We start from the raw sequence: 19,030 nt of genomic DNA, 5'->3' as shown, positions 1-19,030 counted from the left end.
CCTGAAAAAAATAAAAACACCACCTTCTCTTCTTTCCTCCTTATAGGTGTAAAAGGTCGTGTTCTGAATCAAAAGAACCAACCCATTGCAAATGTGATAGTGGAAGTTCAAGGAAGGAGGCATATATGTCCTTACGTAACCAATAAAAATGGTGAATATTACCTTCTCCTCCTGCCTGGAGCCTACACTCTCAATGTAAGTACAATACTCTTATCTAGCTCTTATCCAAAATTCTTTTGTATTTTGTATAATCTGTCCCAGGCCCTTAAAATCTATTAATCTGAGGGATTTGAAGTAATTTGTGCTTCAGACTTTAGGATATGAAATGAACATTCTGCACATGGAGCAAAGAGTTACATTGATAATGAAACTTCAAGTAACACTCTGAAAGTAAGAATAGTAAACATAGTAAAGCATACTGACAGAATAAAATTTGTTTTTCAGGCAACCCTCCCTGGATTTATGTCATTACAACAGGAAGTGTTTTTACCAAATGGAGCAGAAAAACTCAGTGCCTATGAATGTAACTTTATTTTCTCCCTGGAATCTCCCTCAAAAACGCCTATTCCATGCCCATTGAGACCACTTTATTCAAACAGCATTAGTACAGTTACTGTTACAGTGTTTCACTTTCTAATTTTTGTATATATAGGCATATAAAAAATTGTATTTTTATATTTGCTTTTTAACAGTACTTAACTATAGATTTTAAATTTTATTGATATAATAAAGCCTTTGAATTAACAACTGCATTTTGTTTCAACCTTTGAGAATAGGAAAATGTGCATTCAGGTCACAGTGGTATAATTATTAATTTATGGTTAATTTAATGAAACATCCCCTTTGCCCTTCACTTAAAATAGAATTACTATACTAATACAACTGGATCTTAGGGATAAAAACGAGAAGTCAGAAGAGACCAATGACATTTTTTACATGATTGGTCTTTTCTCTTTAATGGACAAATGAGTGCAAACATTTGCTTGAAGAACTTGTTTTTTTCCCCACTGTGTAGGGCATCTGTACATACATGGAACCTACTCTGAGCAACCTGAGCCAATGAGCTTATTTTATTAGTACCTATTAAGCATTTATAACTAATGCTCTTGGATATGGTACTGTATAAAAAAGCATGATCTGTTGCTTTTACTTTTCCTCATCTTGCTTTGGAATCACATTTTAGAACTCTGAAGTCAAGAGAACTCTAAATTAGAAAAAATATTTCAATGACAAACTATTTTTACATTCCAGGTAGAAAAAAATACAGTACTGATGCAGTTTTGCCCCAGAATTAATACAAATAGGGAAATACTATTTTATGTGCGTATACACACACATCCAAATTGCCCAAGAAATACAACATAATATGGAGGCTCTTCTTTATCTGATCTCATTTTAGAAAATATGACAAGTAAATTGATCACCATTACAATCTTTAGATTGTAGATGTGGAGGAAAAGAATCACCGTTACACATTGCTGCCTCTCCCTACTATCAAAGAAAGACTGGAAATCGATAACCTATTACTGCTGTGAACTGATTTTTTTTTTTTTTGCATTTATATCCCGCCCTTCTCCGAAGACTCAGGGCGGCTTACACTACGTTAGCAGTAGTCTTTATCCTATTTGTATATTTATATACAAAGTCAACTTATTGCCCCCAACAATCTGGGTCCTCATTTTACCTACCTTATAAAGGATGGAAGGCTGAGTCAACCTTGGGCCTGGTGGGACTTGAACTTGCAGTAATTGCAAGCAGCTGTGTTAATAACAGACTGTCTTAGCAGTCTGAGCCACAGAGCCCCCTATATTATATGAAAATAAAATGTGGAGAATAAACAAAAGCAAAGATTGTTTATTGGTAAATTATAGATTGCAACTCACACATTGTATACTATTTACTTGCTGTGAATGTATTACAATGGGTATGTACTTGGAATGCTACATCTCATTTCAGTGACTTTTAGAATTAGTTCTTCTAAAAACATTTTAAACAGAATTCTTGCCATAATACTTGATCATAGCACAAATATAAGTCATCCTTTATAATTTCACCAAAGAAGTACAAGTATGGTAACCATGGCCTAAAGAACGCAATTCGAGTAGACCACCAAAACCTCATTGGATTCACTGAGGCAAAGGCAGAGCTTTCACATTGAGAACAGATTGTAAGCTTGTCCAGGCCCAAAACTACTGTCTGCCTCTTGCTTTAATCAGCATTAAAGGATCTGTTAGAACTAGTTTTTTCACATCAGTTTTAAGCTCTTTTTGAGATAATCTTAGCTTGCTAGCCAATAACCACTTAGATACAATAAAACTATTAAGACAAGAGGAAACTTGGAAAACAACTAAAAACCATTGTTTAAGCACCTTCCATTGTATCCGCAGTGTTTCGCCTACAGTATTTGGATCAACCTAGGTAAGTAAATCAGTTTAAGATTTAGAACATAATATATACTTTATTTCTGTGGTCCCTACAAGAGTAATAAGATTTCTTTATATTTAATATAAAGAACAAACTCTGTATTATCAGTCTTCATCATATATACATGTGCTTATTGTTTTGGCAAATTTCAAAACTAAATTGGAGAATGTTATGATCACACTTTCAATTGCAGAGCAATGTTTAAAAGTTTCTATCTTTTGGAAAATATATTCCTGTAAACATTCAAAATTGCATTCTGTGTTATTCTACATGTAGAATACATGTAGCTACATGTAGAATACATTATTTGTACTGCAGCTAGCAAAAATAAGTTAGCAATATCATCTCAATAGGCTGCCTGCAGACTGGACAAGGTTTGTTCCTTTTCTTCAGCTTTTTTGCACATACAAAACATGACATTAAGTGTCCTGTCCTTCCATGTACTATGCAACCATTTTTAGGTCTTGTTTGACATATGACACAAGGCTCTACACTGGAGACAGGCTGCCCCAGTTCCAGTCTTTCTTCTTTGTCTTCAATATCTTCTTTCTCAGATTCTTTATAATCTTCTTGGCTACCACAAAGCATACTGCTAGATGTAGATGGCTGTGAATATGCCTCACTTTCCTGAGATTCAGGACTTTGTTCTGCACTTTCTTCTTCTTTATCATCATCAATTTTCCCTTTCTTACAGTCAGGAACATCAAAGCCCTCCTCAGGATCTAATGGTGAGGGATTTAGAAATTTGTTCTTCTTGACTATCTCAGTCTTTTTATCAGGAAGCCAATCCTTCCGAAGAGTCCAGCATCTTGGGCAATGGGATGGAAGAGGTGGGTTCATTTCATTGCACTTTGAGCATTTCCAATAATCCTTTGGTGAATTAAATAGAAATAATTTGTGTTAATACAAATGCTTTATCAAAATAAAAGATAAACTATAAAGTTCTTTGTGCACATGATGGACTCTAAGAAGATCTCAGAAGGGGCCATATTTGTAACCAAAACTTAAAGACTGTCTCTGATTACTGCAATCCTTATTTGTACAAAATAGGCATGAAAAGTCAAAGCAATGGCACTATGCCATAGATGCATGGCAATCTAAAGAGATGTTGAAGAGCTAATAATGTTGGATGCTTTCACATAAATACAGTATGTAAAGCCTATACTTCTACATTCATGACAGATTGAAGCTTTACACATAAATAGCAATTGACTAGAAGTCCTCTGGTAAGATATGAGGTGAATATATTCTTAAAGGCAAAATGTCCATGACTGGAATAAAATTTCATTTTAAAAGTATTTTAACTGGCTAGGGTCTGGACTGCTTAATATACTTTAGGGTACAGCTATTCACAGCACTTTGGCTTTAGCCACAGAACAGTTATGCTTAAAGAAAAGCAATTTAAAATGAATACGTTTTTGCCAAGATTATTTCAGGAGAGGATCCTGACAGGATTTCAGACCTGGTGCCATATTTATTGTAATGCACTCTGCTGAGATGCTTGATTTCCTGCAAAATGATTTGGTGATATACCCAATTCACATTTTGTTACATCAATGCAATCACATTGATCCTATTATTAGGGAAATTATTATAATTCCACATGTAATGGTTTGTGAAAAGGGAACAATATATATTTTTTCCTAAAGTGTACTCTTATTACCCAATATGTGTGTGTGTGTGTGTGGGGGGGGGGAAGCGGAGCTCTTCCTGAGGGAGAAGAATGCAATTTGAAGTCAGCAAATACACCCACAACCTGGCCAGTAAAGATTTGGTGATTACTGAATGTTTTCAGGGCAGTGAGAAGACTCGAGAAGAGCTCTGCTCCCCCCCCCACACGCTTACACTTAATGAAAAGTGAGAAGACATTCACAGGTATCAAGAGGCTCTCTCTCTCTTCTCCCACCTCCTGCACTACACTGCTACACGCTGCTCTGAACAGGCCTTTCTCCCCTTCCTTTCTGCAAAGAAGACACAACACATGCTACATATTCAACTGATGTATCCCAAGCACCTGATAGACAACCAAACACCAAACTTTTTACCCAGACACAAAAATGATGGAGACTCAAGGTTTCGTGTGCTTGCAAAGGGGACAGTTTAAAATGAAGCTATTAGGTCGGTTTCAAACTGTCCCCTTTGCAAGCAGACAAAGCTTTGTCTCCCTCTGGGTGAAAAGTGCGCAGAAGAGCCAGGCAGAGGCAGAGGCAATCCCAAAACCCACCCACTCCATCCGTGTCTCAGCTTGCCTGCGCCTGCCAATCACCCACACAGGGCATCAGAATTGCCTGCCTCCCCCATGCCTCTGCCTGTTGCCGGGGTCACCACACAAGCCTCCCATGAATCAAGCAGCCACACAGCACATCTGGATTGCCTGTCTTCTCCCCCCACCTCTGCCTCCACGCTCAGAATTAACCGTATTTGTGCTACACCAAGGGGCTGTCGGGCTGCAGCCTGACACTATTGACACTTGCGCACTCGCTGTCTCTCGTGCTGGCCACACCCATTCCCCCAGGCTTACTTTTGGAGTAGGGCTTATATTAGGCCCACCCCCAAAAAAATCAGGCTAATTTTCGGGATGGGTCTTGTTTTCAGGAAAATATGGTATTTACGTATGTATGTATGTATGTATGTATGTATGTATGTATGTATGTATGTTTACAGACAGATGGATCATCTCCTGGAATAAATTAAAGAATATGTTGCAAATTCAAAAGTACAATTTGTCTCAAACCAAGATTTTACTTACTGCTAGTGAAATTTCAGGGTCTTCGTCAAATGAATCTATATCACTATCTTCTGTCTGATATATAGTTACTTGATATACCTGATGAAAAATTAAATTATTTTTAATTAAAAGTCACACAAAATATATTCTATAACTCTAAAGTTAATTTGTGAAGCTTTAATTCTCTCTTATCAATGAAAATAAATTTCACAATTTTTTTACTATCTGGGAAGAAAATACAGTAATTTCCCCATTCCAAGTCAAACAACTCTTTAATTTTAGAATACTTTAAAATCAATAAAATCTTATTAGGAATTATCCTTGAGAACAAGATTGAGATAAAAATGAAAGTTACCAGCTTCCTACTCTTTCAGAATACTTCCAGAATCAGCTATCAATTGTACTATACAATTACTTATTTTAAAAAGCTGGAGATCCAGTTCAGAAAATTAAAACATTAATTAGGCTATTCAGGGCAATATCTGGCTTCATACAATGTGCTAAACCATATCAAATAACTCGCATCCTAACTTTGCACTATAAGGAAACCCAGACTTTGTCTAAAGCTTTGGGGGTGGAAGCAAACATGGATGTAAGAGAGAAAGCTTTATAGGCATTGCACAGCCTTCAGTACATGGTTTTTGACATTAGCTATTTTTGGATTTCCAATTTTTTTATACTAATCTTCAAGCTATTGAGAACTTGTCAGTACACAGCTTAATCAGACACATTCGAAAATACTAATGGTGTAGAATTTTGCACTGAATAGTCCTAGGTTTAAAACCTGGATTCTATTTTCAAAACAAGAGGTCCTTGGTGGTCTCTGAGCTTGTTTTCTTACAGATGTTTCATTGCCCAAATTAGGTAACAGTGCTTTAGCCTAGTTTGGGTAATGAATCATCTGCAAGAAAACAAGCAAGGTAAGAGACCACCAAGGACCCCTCATTTCAACTTCAAGCTATAAATATTCTCCTTTATTGATTTTCAAAATAGAATAAAGAATATCCCATTCAGGAAGGGTTTCCTCCCAGCATCAAACTTTATTTCTTCATTCAGACTCCTTTTATATATATCAGAAGGACTTACATGAAGAGCTGATAATAGTGAGTAGCAAAGATAAGCAGAACTTCTGAAACTTCACACAAATGTACCTCTAGATTTTGAGAGATTGATAGTTCACTTGGTTATATCCACTTTTAAGTGTTCCTATATGAAGTTACATTTCTCAAACAACATTCCATCTGATTTTGGTTCAAATATACATACTTCATCATCCTCATCTGTTAGTTCAAATCCTTCTTCATTAGGACTATAGTCTTCTGAGTAGATAGATTCAACTTCAAACTCTACACTGAATTGATCTGAAATCGAATCCTCATCTAACCAGTCTGAATTTTCACTTAAACTGGCATGATCCTAGAGACAGAGAATATTTCTGATTAGAATAGTAATTAAATTTAAGAGATAAGGTCCCTAAACTTTTAATGCATATATTGGATGAAAAAGAGCATCTGAAATAATGGAAACAAAACTGTGCTAATAGGATACAAACTTCTAGTAAAATGCTAAGTAGGTAGGTTTTTTGTTTTTTTTTACCAAAGTACATCCCTTGATTTACAACTATTTATTTGACCTTTCAAAGTTAGGACAGCATTGAAAAGTGACGTGACTAGTCTCTGCACTTATGATTGCTGTAGTATCCCCATGATCACATGATCAAAAGCCAGATGCTTGATGACCAGCATGTATTTACAATGGTTCCAGTGTCTCTGGATTACAGGATCACCATTTGTGACCTTCCCAGAGGCCTTTCAACAAGCAAAGTCAATGGGGAAGGGCAGATTCAGTTAACCATGTGATTTGCTCAACAATCATGGCAAGAGGATTATAAAATTGGGCATGACTCACTTAATGACCACATTAGTTTAGCAATCCCAATTGGTTCATGTCCCAATTATGGTCCCAAGCTGAAGATTGCCTGTAGCTCCTACAATGAAAAATGCATATTCCCTGAAATAGAGGAGCATTGCTATGGGAAAGAAATATTTTCTTTCTTTAAAAACAAGGCTACTTCCATAATTAAAAAGAAGCATTCATCTTTTTAAAGAAAGAACATTATTGAAATGGCATGGGTATAAACTGAACAGAAGAGACAAACTATGTTTAAGCAACAATGATCATAAGGCATCAGTTGTCATAGTTTTAGGAATTGCCTTACCATGGTTCTGTGTGGAATATTTAGCATTTTAACAGGTGTTGTGCTACAAAAAAGTCTAAAAAAATTGTTTAGCCAGCATTATATTTTACTGTACTGGTTTCCAGCTTGTAGAGGCAAATTCTGATATCACTGAATACTAATGATTCATTATTGCATTATGCTTTGTCAAATCAAATGTTGCAGAAAATGCCAGTCAACCCAGAAATGCTATTACCTACCCTGAATAAAAGTTTCCTCTATTTTAGAATATTTAATTTAACAAATCACTGACTTGTTTAAGCAGAATAAACAGCTCTTAATTTGCAAAATTTGTACTGTGATTGCATTTACAGAAAGGCTCTAGATGTAATAATATACTAGCTAAGAATACATTGCAGTTAAAATTGCTGAAGCCCCCAAGAAACACCACCTTAGGCAGGAAGGACAAGGACATTTAAGTTTGAAAACATATAGTGGATGGAGGTGGACAAAATACAGCATTTTGAAATATGCAACTCGGACTAGGAACAACAAATTTCACTCTGGTAATTCTATCCTACAAATTATGTAAATTAATCAACAAAAAGAGAGTTCAAACTGTGAAAGCTAACAATCATAGTACATCTACATCAAAATGACTATCTCAATAATAGTAACCGTTAGAAGGATCTTAAGAGTCCTAGTGGACAATCACTTAAATATAAGCCTGCAGTATGCTACAGCTCCCAAAAAAAGCTACCGTATATACTCGAATATAAGCCGATCCGAGTATAAGCCGAGGTCCCCAATTTTACCCCAAAAACTGGGGTAAACTGGGGACTCGAGTATAAGCCGAGGGTGGGAAATGAGGCACCTACCGGTCGTGAAACCTCCCTCGGCCGAGAAGGCTGGCGGCTCCCCCGCCCCGCCCTCTCACTGCACCGGCAGGGCTTCCCCGCGCTAAAGCAAAAGCCCGCCAAGTTCGCGCCGGCCGGTATAATGTGAAAAAAACGAAAAAAAAAAAAAAACTCGAGTATAAGCCGTATATACTCGAGTATAAGCCGAGGGGACGTTTTTCAGCACAAAAAACGTGCTGAAAAACTCGGCTTATACTCGAGTATATACGGTAACACAGTTCTAGGCTTTAACAGAGGGATGGAATCAAGTTGACATGAAGTGTAACTACCACTTTATAATGCATTGGTAAGACCGCACTTTGAATATTTCATCCAGTTTTGGTTACCACAACATAAAAAAGATGTTGAGACTCTAGAAAGAGTGCAGAGAAAAGCAACAAAGATGATTAGAGGATTGGAGGCTAAAACATATGAAGAACAATTTTAGGAATTGAATATGTCTAGTTTAATGAAAAGAAGGGCTAGGGGTGACATGATATCAATATCTAAGGGGATGCCAGAAAGAAAAGGGGGTCAACCTATTCTCCAAACCACCTGATGGCTGAAGAAGCAATAGATGGAAATTAAATCAAGGAGGGAATCTGCCTAGAACTAAGGATAAGTTTCCTGACAGTTGTAACAATTAATCAGTGGAACAATTGCCTCCAGAAGTTTTGAGTACTCTAACACTGGAAGGTTTTAAGAAAAGATCATACGTATTTGTCTGAAGTGGCATAGGGTTGTCTGCTTGAGCAGAGGGTTAGACTAGAAAACCCCCAAGTTTCCTTCCAATTCTGTTATCTTTTTGGTGGGTATATGCCAGTGCAACAGAATTGGGGTAAAACATAATAAATATCAAAGGGGAAATTTTTTCCTCTTGTATATAGTGCTACACATGAGCGCTAATTGTTTCTAGTACTTCCCAAGAGGCCTTTCAGCCTCTCACTTCATGAAAAATTTTCTCCAGCCATTTACTGTCTTAGAATATGGACATGAATTCAATACTCTCCTATTTCTGATGGAGAAACTCTATAGATAACAAATTAGTATGTTTACTGAGAAGCCTCAACTAGTTTTCTTCTTTTTTGACATGTCAGGTTAAAATAAATCATATCATTTTCTCATGCTACTTACTTCCAGTGATACAGATTTAATATAGTTAAGTTTCTTGTTTAAAAATTCAAACTATTATCTACTTACTGGTCTTGGTGAGGAATTGATTGAACTGCTGCTGTTGCTTTGCTCACAATGTACTACACACCATTTAAGACTTTCATCAAATGTAAGAGAAATACTGTCAGATTTCTGCCTTTTTCTTTGTCTTTCATAATTCATATCTTCTGAAGCACTTTCTTCTGTTGGAAAAAAACTTTCTTAAACAAATTACCAAATCTCTGATTTTATGTTAGAAAAGAACTGAATGAAGAAACTCTGCTATGCAATTCCTAAACTTCAGAAAGTGTAGGTGATTGCTACGTCTTATTCCTATCATTCTGAGGACTAAATCTTCTTTCCATATTCTGAAAGAAAATAATCAGTGCTACCTAAAATGTTTGCATAAAATTCTAACAGCTCACTAAGATACCTATTGACATCCCCCAAAAAGGTTACATATTTTCAATGTAATTCCAAATTACGCGAAATTATTCATTGGATTGCTATCTTTAAAAGCATCACTCCTAAATCTTTTTAAAAGCAAACATTATTCTATAAAGATTTAAAAAAGCTTCTACATGACAGTAGTAATGGTAACTAGATTTAAAATGTTTCTAGTGCAATTGCTTTTCACTAAACCAGTTGGAACAGTGTGAAGTAAACTGATCTATAGGACAAATAATATTCAGGATACAATAGAATAAACAAAGCTGCTATATCTCACTTAGCTATATCTCCACAACACACTGTATTAGACAGAGAAGTTAAATTCCAGTGTTAAATTTGAGGACAACAGCCAATGTTTTAAAGAGTATGAGAAGTCAGATCTCAATCAGAGGTCAGCCAATCAATAAACAACTCTATTTCCACATAATGTATACAATCAATTATTAGTCAACGATTACCTTTGAATATTCAAATGACTCTAAGGACTGAAACATAACACAACAGATTTATATACCTCTTTCACGGGATCTTGTTCTTTGGGAAGTAGTTGCTTCAGTGGCTTCTTGTATTGTTTCCTGTTTAATAATATATTAAGTAACTATTTCAGATTTACATGTGAAAGAATAAAGAGGCATATACCACATATATTCCTGAGAAATTATCTCAACCCATTGGGACATGCGTGTCCCACCTGCACCGTCAAAGGAGGTATACTGCAGATCGGGTCAGTCAAGGAATTTTGGCTGATGAGGTCCTGAGGAGCCTTCTCTCCTGTGGCTCCTGCTCTTTGGAACATCTTACCCCCTGGGGAGAGATTCCTTTTTTTCCTTTTTACATCCCTTTAATTCCTTTATTTGGGGTGGAGTCGGGGTAACTAAATGGAGCCTAGTGTTTACTGGCTGGATGCCCTTCCTGATACCTACATGGAATTCACTGCAGATATTTTCTTTGTACCCCGATAGAAAAACCTCTACTGCTATCTAGGATTGAACTTTCAATCTTCTGAGTGGGAGGCAAGTATGTCTTCACCTCTAGGCCACCACACCACTCCCTTCCATAAGGACCTGAAAACCTGGTTCTGCCAGTTGGCTTGGGTCTCAATGGGGGAATGCTACACTGGAAATGGTTGGTAGATTAATAGCTGATTCCACTTCACCATCCACACAACCTGTTACTTCCCTCCCCATATTTTTACCATAACTTATAATGTTATTGCTATATGTATATTTGTACTGTTTTGTTGGTTTTAACTTTGTAAGCTGCCCAGAGTCACCATGTGATGAGATGGGGGCAAATAAATTTAATAAATGACTGAATGAATAAATAAATGTAATATAAATCAGTGATCACCTTTAGAATGTTTCCATTTTCTAGCTGGCATCTGGACTGATTCACAGCTATGTTATTAGAGTCTTCAAAAAAAAATACATATTGGAAGTCATAAAAGAGGAAAGTTGGCAATTCAGACAGGCATTTAAAATAATCTAGTTATTACTTTATAATTGTATAAATTTGAATTCCTTAAAATTCAGTAATAAATGTTGACCAATAGAGTTAGAAAGGATTAAACAAATATTTATATAATTGCATTTCAGGACCTATTATTCCCTTTTCAAAATTTTAACCATGCAATAGTTCAGTGGGTTCATTTGCACCTAGTTCTCTGTCCATCAATTGTAGTGCAAGCTTATTAAAAAAATTAACTTACCTTGCTGGGTGGCTGTTACCAGGTTTTTGGAAATCATCAAATATAACTGCCTTTTTAAAGATAAAATAAGATCTTAGCTTTAGATATAAAGAACAGTGAACAAAACAACGATGAAAAAAGCTTGTATGTATTCAGAAGCTTCTGGGAAAGAAACTGAAAACTGAAAATGACTGCTAAAAGCAGAGTGAAAGAGGGCTCTAAGCCATTCAGCAATCAGTACAGATCTTTCAGTATACATACTGTATTTTTCAGAGTATAAGATGCACCTTATTCCCCAAAAAAGAGGGTGAAAATCTGGGTGCGTCTTATACTCCAAATTGGGGTGAAATGCTCCTGGTTCGGACCGGATTGCGCGATCCGGTAGCGATGTGGGTGGGTAGTTCGGAGAACCGATAGCAAAAATCCCTGCCTCCCCCTCCATGCCTCGCTGTTCCTCTTCTCTGTCCCTGAAGCTCTCAGTGGTGATATAGCTGCAAATGGCCTTAAATGACTGCCGCGGCGCTTCAAAGGGTGGCACTATCAGTGCTGTAGGCGGCTAGTAGACCAGTGTCTCTATTTTTAAAGAAGGTAGACCAGTGTGCTCCCCAAAAAAGGAAATTAGTAGACCAGTGCCTCTATTTTTTAAAAAGGTAGACGGTGCATTCCCAAAAAAGGCAAGTAGACTGGTATGGCTCTGCTAGACTAAAGCAAGCCTGGTAGACCGGTATGTTTCCTGATTAGAAAAAAGAAATTTTTTGGTCAAAAAACTCAGTGACTCTGAAAGAATCGAACAGAAATGGGCTGGAAGCCAGATCTGCTAGAGATGTTTCTCTCAGGTTACCCAATCGCCAGGTCCCCACTTGCTTACTTGCTGCTTCTTTTGGGCTCGCTCCTGTCTTGTTTTGCTTTGGCTGCTGGAATCAATTGCATCAGCTAGCAACTGAATCTGCCTGCCTTGTCCCTTGAATAGGGTAAGTAACTAGGGGGGGGGGGGGAGCTTAAAAAATAGTCAATTGGGTTTTTTTAAGTTTTAATTTTTTTTAGACGTAGCAATTAACTTTAAATTGCTACATCTAAATTTAAAAAGAAGTTTTAAATTTAACTGCTTTTATCTAAAAATAAAATAATAAAATATTTGTGCAGCTTTCTGAGATTTCTGTGTTTCTGTAGTGTTTCACTCTAACTACACAAAATCTCACAAAGCTGTATGAAGCATTTTGTGTGTGTGTTTGTGAGTCGTGTTGTGTGTGTAAAGTGTGAAAGTTGTTTTTTGGTACGTCTTATTGTTTTGTATACTTCATTATTTTTATTATTTATTGTTACTGGCCACGCCCATCCAGTCATCTGGCCACCAAGCCACACCCACCAATTAAGCCATGCCCACAGAACTGGTAGGGAAAATTTTTAGATTTCACCCCTGCTCCGAATGTAGCCCCGCCCAGCTTCTCAAGCAGAAGTTTCAGGGGCTGAAAAAAGCATCAGAAACGGAGCTTCAGAAAAGAAGCCCCCAAACAGAGCTTCAGAAAAGAAGCCCCCAAATAAGAGCTTCAGAGGCTTTTTTTCTGAAGTTCTGTTTTGGAAGCTTTCAGAGGCAGAAAAAAGTTTTTTCTGAAACAGAGTTTCAGAGGCAGGAAGAAAAAAGCCAAAAAAAAAACAAGGCACAGAGCTCACAACCAAGGAACCTGTTGCTAAAATTCACCACTGGGAACAGCTGATTGGGGGTATTCTGGGAGGCCAATCCACCTGCCAATCAGCTTTTTTTCCTCCCCAAAAACAAAGGTGCGTCTTATACTCCGAAAAATATAGCATATGATTCTTCTCCTCCAGCCCAGCCTCTTTTTTTATTTCTCTGAGTTCTGACAACTGCCTGGACAAGTCCTTGCAGTTTTCTTGGCAACATTTTTGGAAGTGGTTTGCCCTTGCCCTGTTCCTAGACTGAAAGAAAGTGATTAGTCCAACCTTGTACAACTGACTTTGTGCCTAAAATATGACTACAATTAGGCAGGATTGGAATTAAATTTGCATTTACTTGATACCATTTACTTATACCAACTAACAGCCTAACTGACACTTATTAATCATCTGTCCACTTCTGAAGCTAGAAGTGTTGGTTGAAATAGCATAATGTTTTACATTTTTTTCCAAATTCTAAATGGCCATATTAAGGCTACATTCAATTCCAGCCATATGATATACTGTTAAGCTGCTGAGTTAGCACTTAGGATTCAGATTCCAGCCTACCTTCAGTCTTGACCCAAAGTCATCCAGAGTTTTCAAGGCTAAAAGATGACTAGAAGCTGTATCCTCAGCGCTGGTCCAGCACCTTAAGCACTGTATCACACTGGTTTTAGTAATTTAAAAATAATCTAGAAGAAACTCTTATCTACAGCCCCCAATAATCTACTGTGAGCTCTCTCATAAGTATATAAATGCAATAAATAAATATTGCCAAAATTTGGATGATTTTCTTGTAGACAGTATTTTATTTTACAGTAAATTTATTACAGCTACTAAGGAAATACAATACAGAACTATAAAAGGTTAAATTAGATTTCTACATTAAAAATAAATTCACTATAAGCATGCAGACAATCTGAATTGATATGTTTGTAGCACATAAAGTCATGCCAACAAAACTATAGCATAGCATTATACCAAGCTACAAGTTTGGGTTTTTTTTTTACCTGTGTTCTTTTATAGAGAAACTCTGTACTCCAAACAGATCCCCCAGAAGGTCATTTGCACAGTGGACAATATGCTGTTGCTTTTCATCATATAGACGTTTAGACATAATATATTGGCCAATATAGAACAAAATCTACAACAAACATTAAACAGTTTTATAACACAAGCTTTAGAAAGTAGAATTTGTATTGCATTTACTACAGAACCATTATTTATTAAATTGAAAGCTAGTTCCCAATAATGTCTCAGTTATAATACTGTTATGGTGCCCTTCTGAAATTGGAAATATTCCAGTGAGGACTAATGGTGCTTTAATTTGAGGGGTGGGGACAATACAATACAGCTTGATTGGAACCCAGCATCCAGTGTGGGATGCTGAACTTCCTCTGGAAGAAGGAGGAAGTGTGAAATAAACCTACCTGATCTTTAGATCCCATTCCCTATGGGTTAAACACAAAGATGGAAGTTTTTGTGGTTGTTTCACAAGTTAAGTATGGTGTAGCCTATGGACATTTGGATCTGCCAATCCTCATTTTTTAAGTACATTTGGAAATTATTATTCTTCAATTTAAGAGAGATTTTCTTTTGCACCAGATAAGTACTTCTTTCCGTGACAATAAACTTAGAAGTTTTAGAAACTTAAAAATATATTGATGTTTTACAATAAGCCAGATAATAGGTGTCATATAAGAAAGTTATTAATAGACGGGGAAGATTACTTTTAAAAACATTAGTTTTTCATGAATTTGCATTGTAAAAATCTCAAGTGCATTAACTTGACTTAGTTCTTCCATGGGAATGCTTTTTGTTTTGTATTAATATGCTTGATTGTTGACTGGATTTGAATAGATTGTGTATTTGGCTGAGACATGTGCCTGTAATTACAGCTTTAAAGAGACACTGGAGGAGTGAAGTAGATAATCCTTGATTTACAACAGTTCATTTAGTGACTGTTCAAAGTTACAACAGTGCTGAAAAAAATGACTTATGACCTTTTTTTACAGTTACATATGCAGCATCCCCATGAACATGTGATCAAAATTCAGACACTTGACAACTGATCCTATTTATGACTGTTGCAGTGATCATGTGATCACCTTTTGCAACCTTCTTCCAAGCAAAGTCAATGGGGAAGCCAGGTCATTTAACAACCCTGTTACTAACTTAACAACTGCAGTGATTCACTTTAACAGCTGTGGCAAGAAAGGTAATAAATGGGGCAAAATTCATGTAACAAATTTTTCACTTAGCAACAGAAACTTTGGGCTCAATTGTGGTCGTAAGTGGAGGACTATCTGTATCTATTTTTTTTCCTGCCTACTGCTTTCGCTCTGGAATGACAGCAAGCAAAGGGAGAATGGAGGCTTTTCAGAACTGTTAGAGTAGAAAAAATAATGAAGATAAAGCAATCCCTTTAAGTTTATTAAAATCAATGTTTGATGATTTCAGGACTAAAACTGGCTCAGTTGCTTGAAGCCAAGTTTATGAACCTTGAAGAAAAGACAGACTTTTTGCATGAACCAGTAAAAATATTAAGAAAAATATTAAATTAGAAATAAAAGTAGATAAAAGAAAAATGGAAGTTAATGTTGTAAATTTAGGGTTTAAAGTAAATCAATATGTATACCTATTGTAAAGGAAAGGTGGCGGTAACTTATTTGTATTTATAAAGAATAAAGAATGAAAAAGAAAGGAAAATCGGAAAAAAAAGATCTAAAAATAATAATTTTTTTTTATTCTGCTTTCTTTATTTTTTTTCTCCTTTTTCATTTTTGAGCTTAAATATTATTTTTGCTAGTTACCATTTATCTTAAAATCTAATGTTATTTTTTAAAATTAGAAAATAATGAATTATTTCTAATAAAATTAGAAATGTTCACAATGTAGAAAATTCTTTCAAAATGGGCAACTTTGGAAAACAGAACATGGGTCTTGCCTTTGCTTTCATATATAAAAGTCACAACCCACCATCTCAGCTGTGTAGTATTCTTCACTTTTCAGCCACATTACTACTAACTCAACATGTTGTTCAATGTATGAAAAATAAATATCTAAATCATTTTCACTTTATACGTTGACTGCAAATCTATTTACCTCCTTCATGGTAAAAGTATCCTTTTCTGCACCAGCAAACTGTAGAAGTTTCATAAGCAGTGGTTTGGGTTTAATCTGAAAATATAAACAAAGATGCAGTTTGTTTAGTTATGTCTTGTTCAAAATATGGGAAATGTTTCAAAAACGAACCTAGCTCTAAAGTTTTTAATATGCCCAACAACAGCAAATCTTTCTGAGATCAACCTCAAAAAGCAGAAGGGGGGAAAAAAGCACAATTTCCTAAAACTTGTTTCTTTCATTCCCCAAGATCATGTCCAAATAACAGAGAATGCTATTTTATTTAAAATCTTATATTCTGCTTCCTTATCATGAGATGGGCTGAAACTGGCTCTTAACATATTTTATATATTTACATAAGATGCAATAACATAACCAAAACTAAATAAATAACAGAACAGCTTTAAACATATGAAATGAAAAACATCCACACATGGGCCTTGATAACCAACTGAATCTTATTCTGATGCCTAAAGGAATATTGGGGCTTCTCAGATACTATGTCACCACTATTTAAAAATGCTTTGAATACAGCTGATCAATTCAAACAAAATAGCTTCATATATATTCCACATATTTTTTAAATGACAAACGTGACCTAAGTTTTAGTTTTCCCTTAAGAATGGAAACTGTCTGCATGACTTTTATCCAGCCAGTCTTCAGCCCTGAACTAGGAAGTTAAAGCCATCCCTTTACCAACCCACAAGTAGGTAGGTGAGGTTTGCATAATATTCTTATATCTAAGCTAAATTACAGTTCACCACAAAGTGGTACCCACTCATAGCATCTTCAGCCTTGATCCTGTCTCCAAATGAGGATAAATTTAAGAGATCTTCAATTTGCCTCAAAAAATGTCTTACCATCTCAAATACAGAGTAATACTTAATTACTGCAATTCCACCTAGCAATTTTTTATACCATTCAAGTGACAGATTCTACCTTGCACCTGAGAAAGTTATGTCAAGAAATCTCATTAGCCTCAACTTCCCAGCATACTTTATAGCTTTTTCACTGTGTCTTTGGCTTTATGTAAACAATCCTCTCAGGCATAATTACACAAAAGCATGTTCTTTAACTCCAACGGATTTTTCCCAAGCAAATTAACAGTAGCTTTTTTCTGAATTTTTAAACTGAGACACTGCAAAAATTTTTGAACAATGAAGTGGATCGGTTCTCCAATTAAAAAAAAACCTATTAGCAGCAGTCCCACATTGGCTAAATCAACCTGTCATTTGCTGATCTCAGGATGTTGATGGAATCCCTCATTGCAATTCCTAAATCATGTTTTAAAACTTAAAAGGTGTGACCCACCTAACTCGTTTAACCAATTCCCTCCCCCACCCACCCCAAGATTACGTGTAAAGTCCAACATGCGTACACACAGAGTAGCTAATAAACAACACAAACAATCGCCCTTGTTCTTCCTATAGTCCTGTCGGCAGGACGCTTTTAACAGGGGCCTCGGGGAAATGCAACCATCTCTGAGGGTCTCGGCATCGCCTCACACGCTTACCAGGCCTTCTTGATCCGAGCGACCAATGACAGCTGAGCCAGCCGCAGGCTGGTCGGTCGCAGAAGCCATTTTAGTATTGCACATTTGCCTGGTAGGGAGGAAAGAAAAAAAAACCACACCAAATAAGACGAGGCGGTGCATTAGACGACAGGGCAGCAAAACCCAAAGCGCCTCGATGACCTTACCGTAAGGGGCCCTGCAGCTATGTGAGAGTCTCAACTGCCTCGCAAGAGCCGACCATAAATAGTAGCCCCACGACCTCGTTTACGGGCATGCCTGGACTTCACTCCTCGAAGCAGAACGGCCAGGCATGTCCGAGCATGACTAGAGAGAGGCGCTGAGTCAACAAGGTAGGAAGGACCGGAACGAAGCCGCCAACCGTCCCCTCCGCTTTTTCCCAACGATTCCTCCACGTTGAACGCGCCTTCCGGAGAAGCCCAGACGAGAAATCCCTCTTCCCGCCCAACTGCCAAGCCACTCCGCGACTCCTTCCCTTGCGCTCGTCCCCCCTCGCCCGTTTCCGTACGCGCCTCTTTCTCTGTTAGCGAAAACAAACCGCTTCCTCCTGAGAGCGGAGGCCTAATTTCACGCCACGCGTCGCCATTTCGAACCAAGGTGCTCGAAGCTGCTTTCTGTTTTATGCGGCGGCAGCTGCCGCTTCCTGGCTGGCTATGGTTGCGCGGGCGGCCTAAGTGGCGCCCCCAGCTGGGCCTGCTGACGCTCGCGCCATCTCCCGACTTCCCCCAGCCAGCTCGAGCCCGCGGCTTTCAACGGAAGGGGCCTCTTTTTTTCCCAGAGCCCCTGTCCCGCGCTATCGTTATTGTTTGAAACCGGGGAGAGAGGGCATCATCTGCTGCTGCAGACTTCCTGCATTGCACTGCATTCCGCGTGCTTAATTTAAAAAAAAAACTGCACAAGGTTTATAGCAGCCATTCTATCAGCGTGTATTTATTTATTATTTATTTATTAAGTATATCTTGGTTTGGCTTCGATTATTTTTGGGTCATACACAAACATAAAATCCGATGCACGTTTACTCCGTCTTTTTCCCACAACCTGAAAGGCCTACATATATTGATACTTTGGAGACCGTTAGTTCTACTCCTGCCTTAGCCATGACAGCCAGCTGGGTGACTTTGGACCACTCAGTCTCTCTCAGCCCAGCTCATCTCAGGTTGGTTTTGGGGAAGATAGGAGTAAAGTGTGT

The 19,030-nt window shown here is 37.3% G+C and overlaps 2 protein-coding genes across 6 annotated transcripts in view; one reads left to right on the top strand and one right to left on the bottom strand.

Moving 5' to 3' along the window:
- Positions 1 to 747, top strand: part of CPM (carboxypeptidase M) — a 43,472-nt gene extending 42,725 nt beyond the window's left edge. For all 3 annotated transcript variants that reach the window (XM_058190072.1, XM_058190075.1, XM_058190074.1), the window contains 2 exons: positions 47 to 195; positions 445 to 747. In XM_058190072.1, the coding sequence (XP_058046055.1) occupies positions 47 to 195; positions 445 to 660 (365 nt within the window). In that variant the 3' untranslated portion in view covers positions 661 to 747. The remainder of the gene's footprint in view (positions 1 to 46; positions 196 to 444) is intronic.
- Positions 748 to 1,839: 1,092 nt separating this feature from the next.
- On the bottom strand, positions 1,840 to 18,564 carry MDM2 (MDM2 proto-oncogene). Of its 3 annotated transcripts, none has more exons than XM_058190070.1 (11): positions 18,354 to 18,564; positions 17,824 to 17,911; positions 16,293 to 16,367; positions 14,198 to 14,331; positions 11,535 to 11,584; positions 11,177 to 11,238; positions 10,341 to 10,401; positions 9,425 to 9,579; positions 6,419 to 6,568; positions 5,174 to 5,251; positions 1,840 to 3,294 (listed from the first exon to the last, which is right to left on the bottom strand). In XM_058190070.1, the coding sequence occupies exons 2-11, from the start codon at positions 17,905 to 17,907 to the stop codon at positions 2,743 to 2,745; spliced, it is 1,401 nt and encodes a 466-aa protein (XP_058046053.1). In that variant the 5' UTR covers positions 17,908 to 17,911; positions 18,354 to 18,564; the 3' UTR covers positions 1,840 to 2,742. The 3 variants fall into 3 exon arrangements, with proteins under 3 accessions (XP_058046053.1, XP_058046054.1, XP_058046052.1); XM_058190071.1 differs by having other exon boundaries at positions 18,380 to 18,564; XM_058190069.1 differs by having other exon boundaries at positions 18,009 to 18,563.
- Positions 18,565 to 19,030: the final 466 nt, after the last annotated feature.

The sequence above is a fragment of the Ahaetulla prasina genome, chromosome 7 (assembly GCF_028640845.1).
Source record: "Ahaetulla prasina isolate Xishuangbanna chromosome 7, ASM2864084v1, whole genome shotgun sequence".
Classification (NCBI taxonomy): Eukaryota; Metazoa; Chordata; class Lepidosauria; order Squamata; family Colubridae; genus Ahaetulla; species Ahaetulla prasina.
This window is presented reverse-complemented; position numbering and strand designations above follow the sequence as displayed.

What these genes read in the sequence shown, in the direction of transcription:
- MDM2 (XM_058190070.1), bottom strand. Translation starts at nt 17,907, where the DNA reads ATGTGCAATACTAAAATGGCTTCTGCGACCGACCAGCCTGCGGCTGGC. An exon ending in GCTCGGATCAAGAAGGCCTG is followed by an intron (nt 16,368 to 17,823) that starts GTAAGCGTGTGA and finishes TTATATTTTCAG; the next exon opens with ATTAAACCCAAACCACTGCT. An exon ending in AACAAGATCCCGTGAAAGAG is followed by an intron (nt 9,580 to 10,340) that starts GTATATAAATCT and finishes TTTTTCCAACAG; the next exon opens with AAGAAAGTGCTTCAGAAGAT.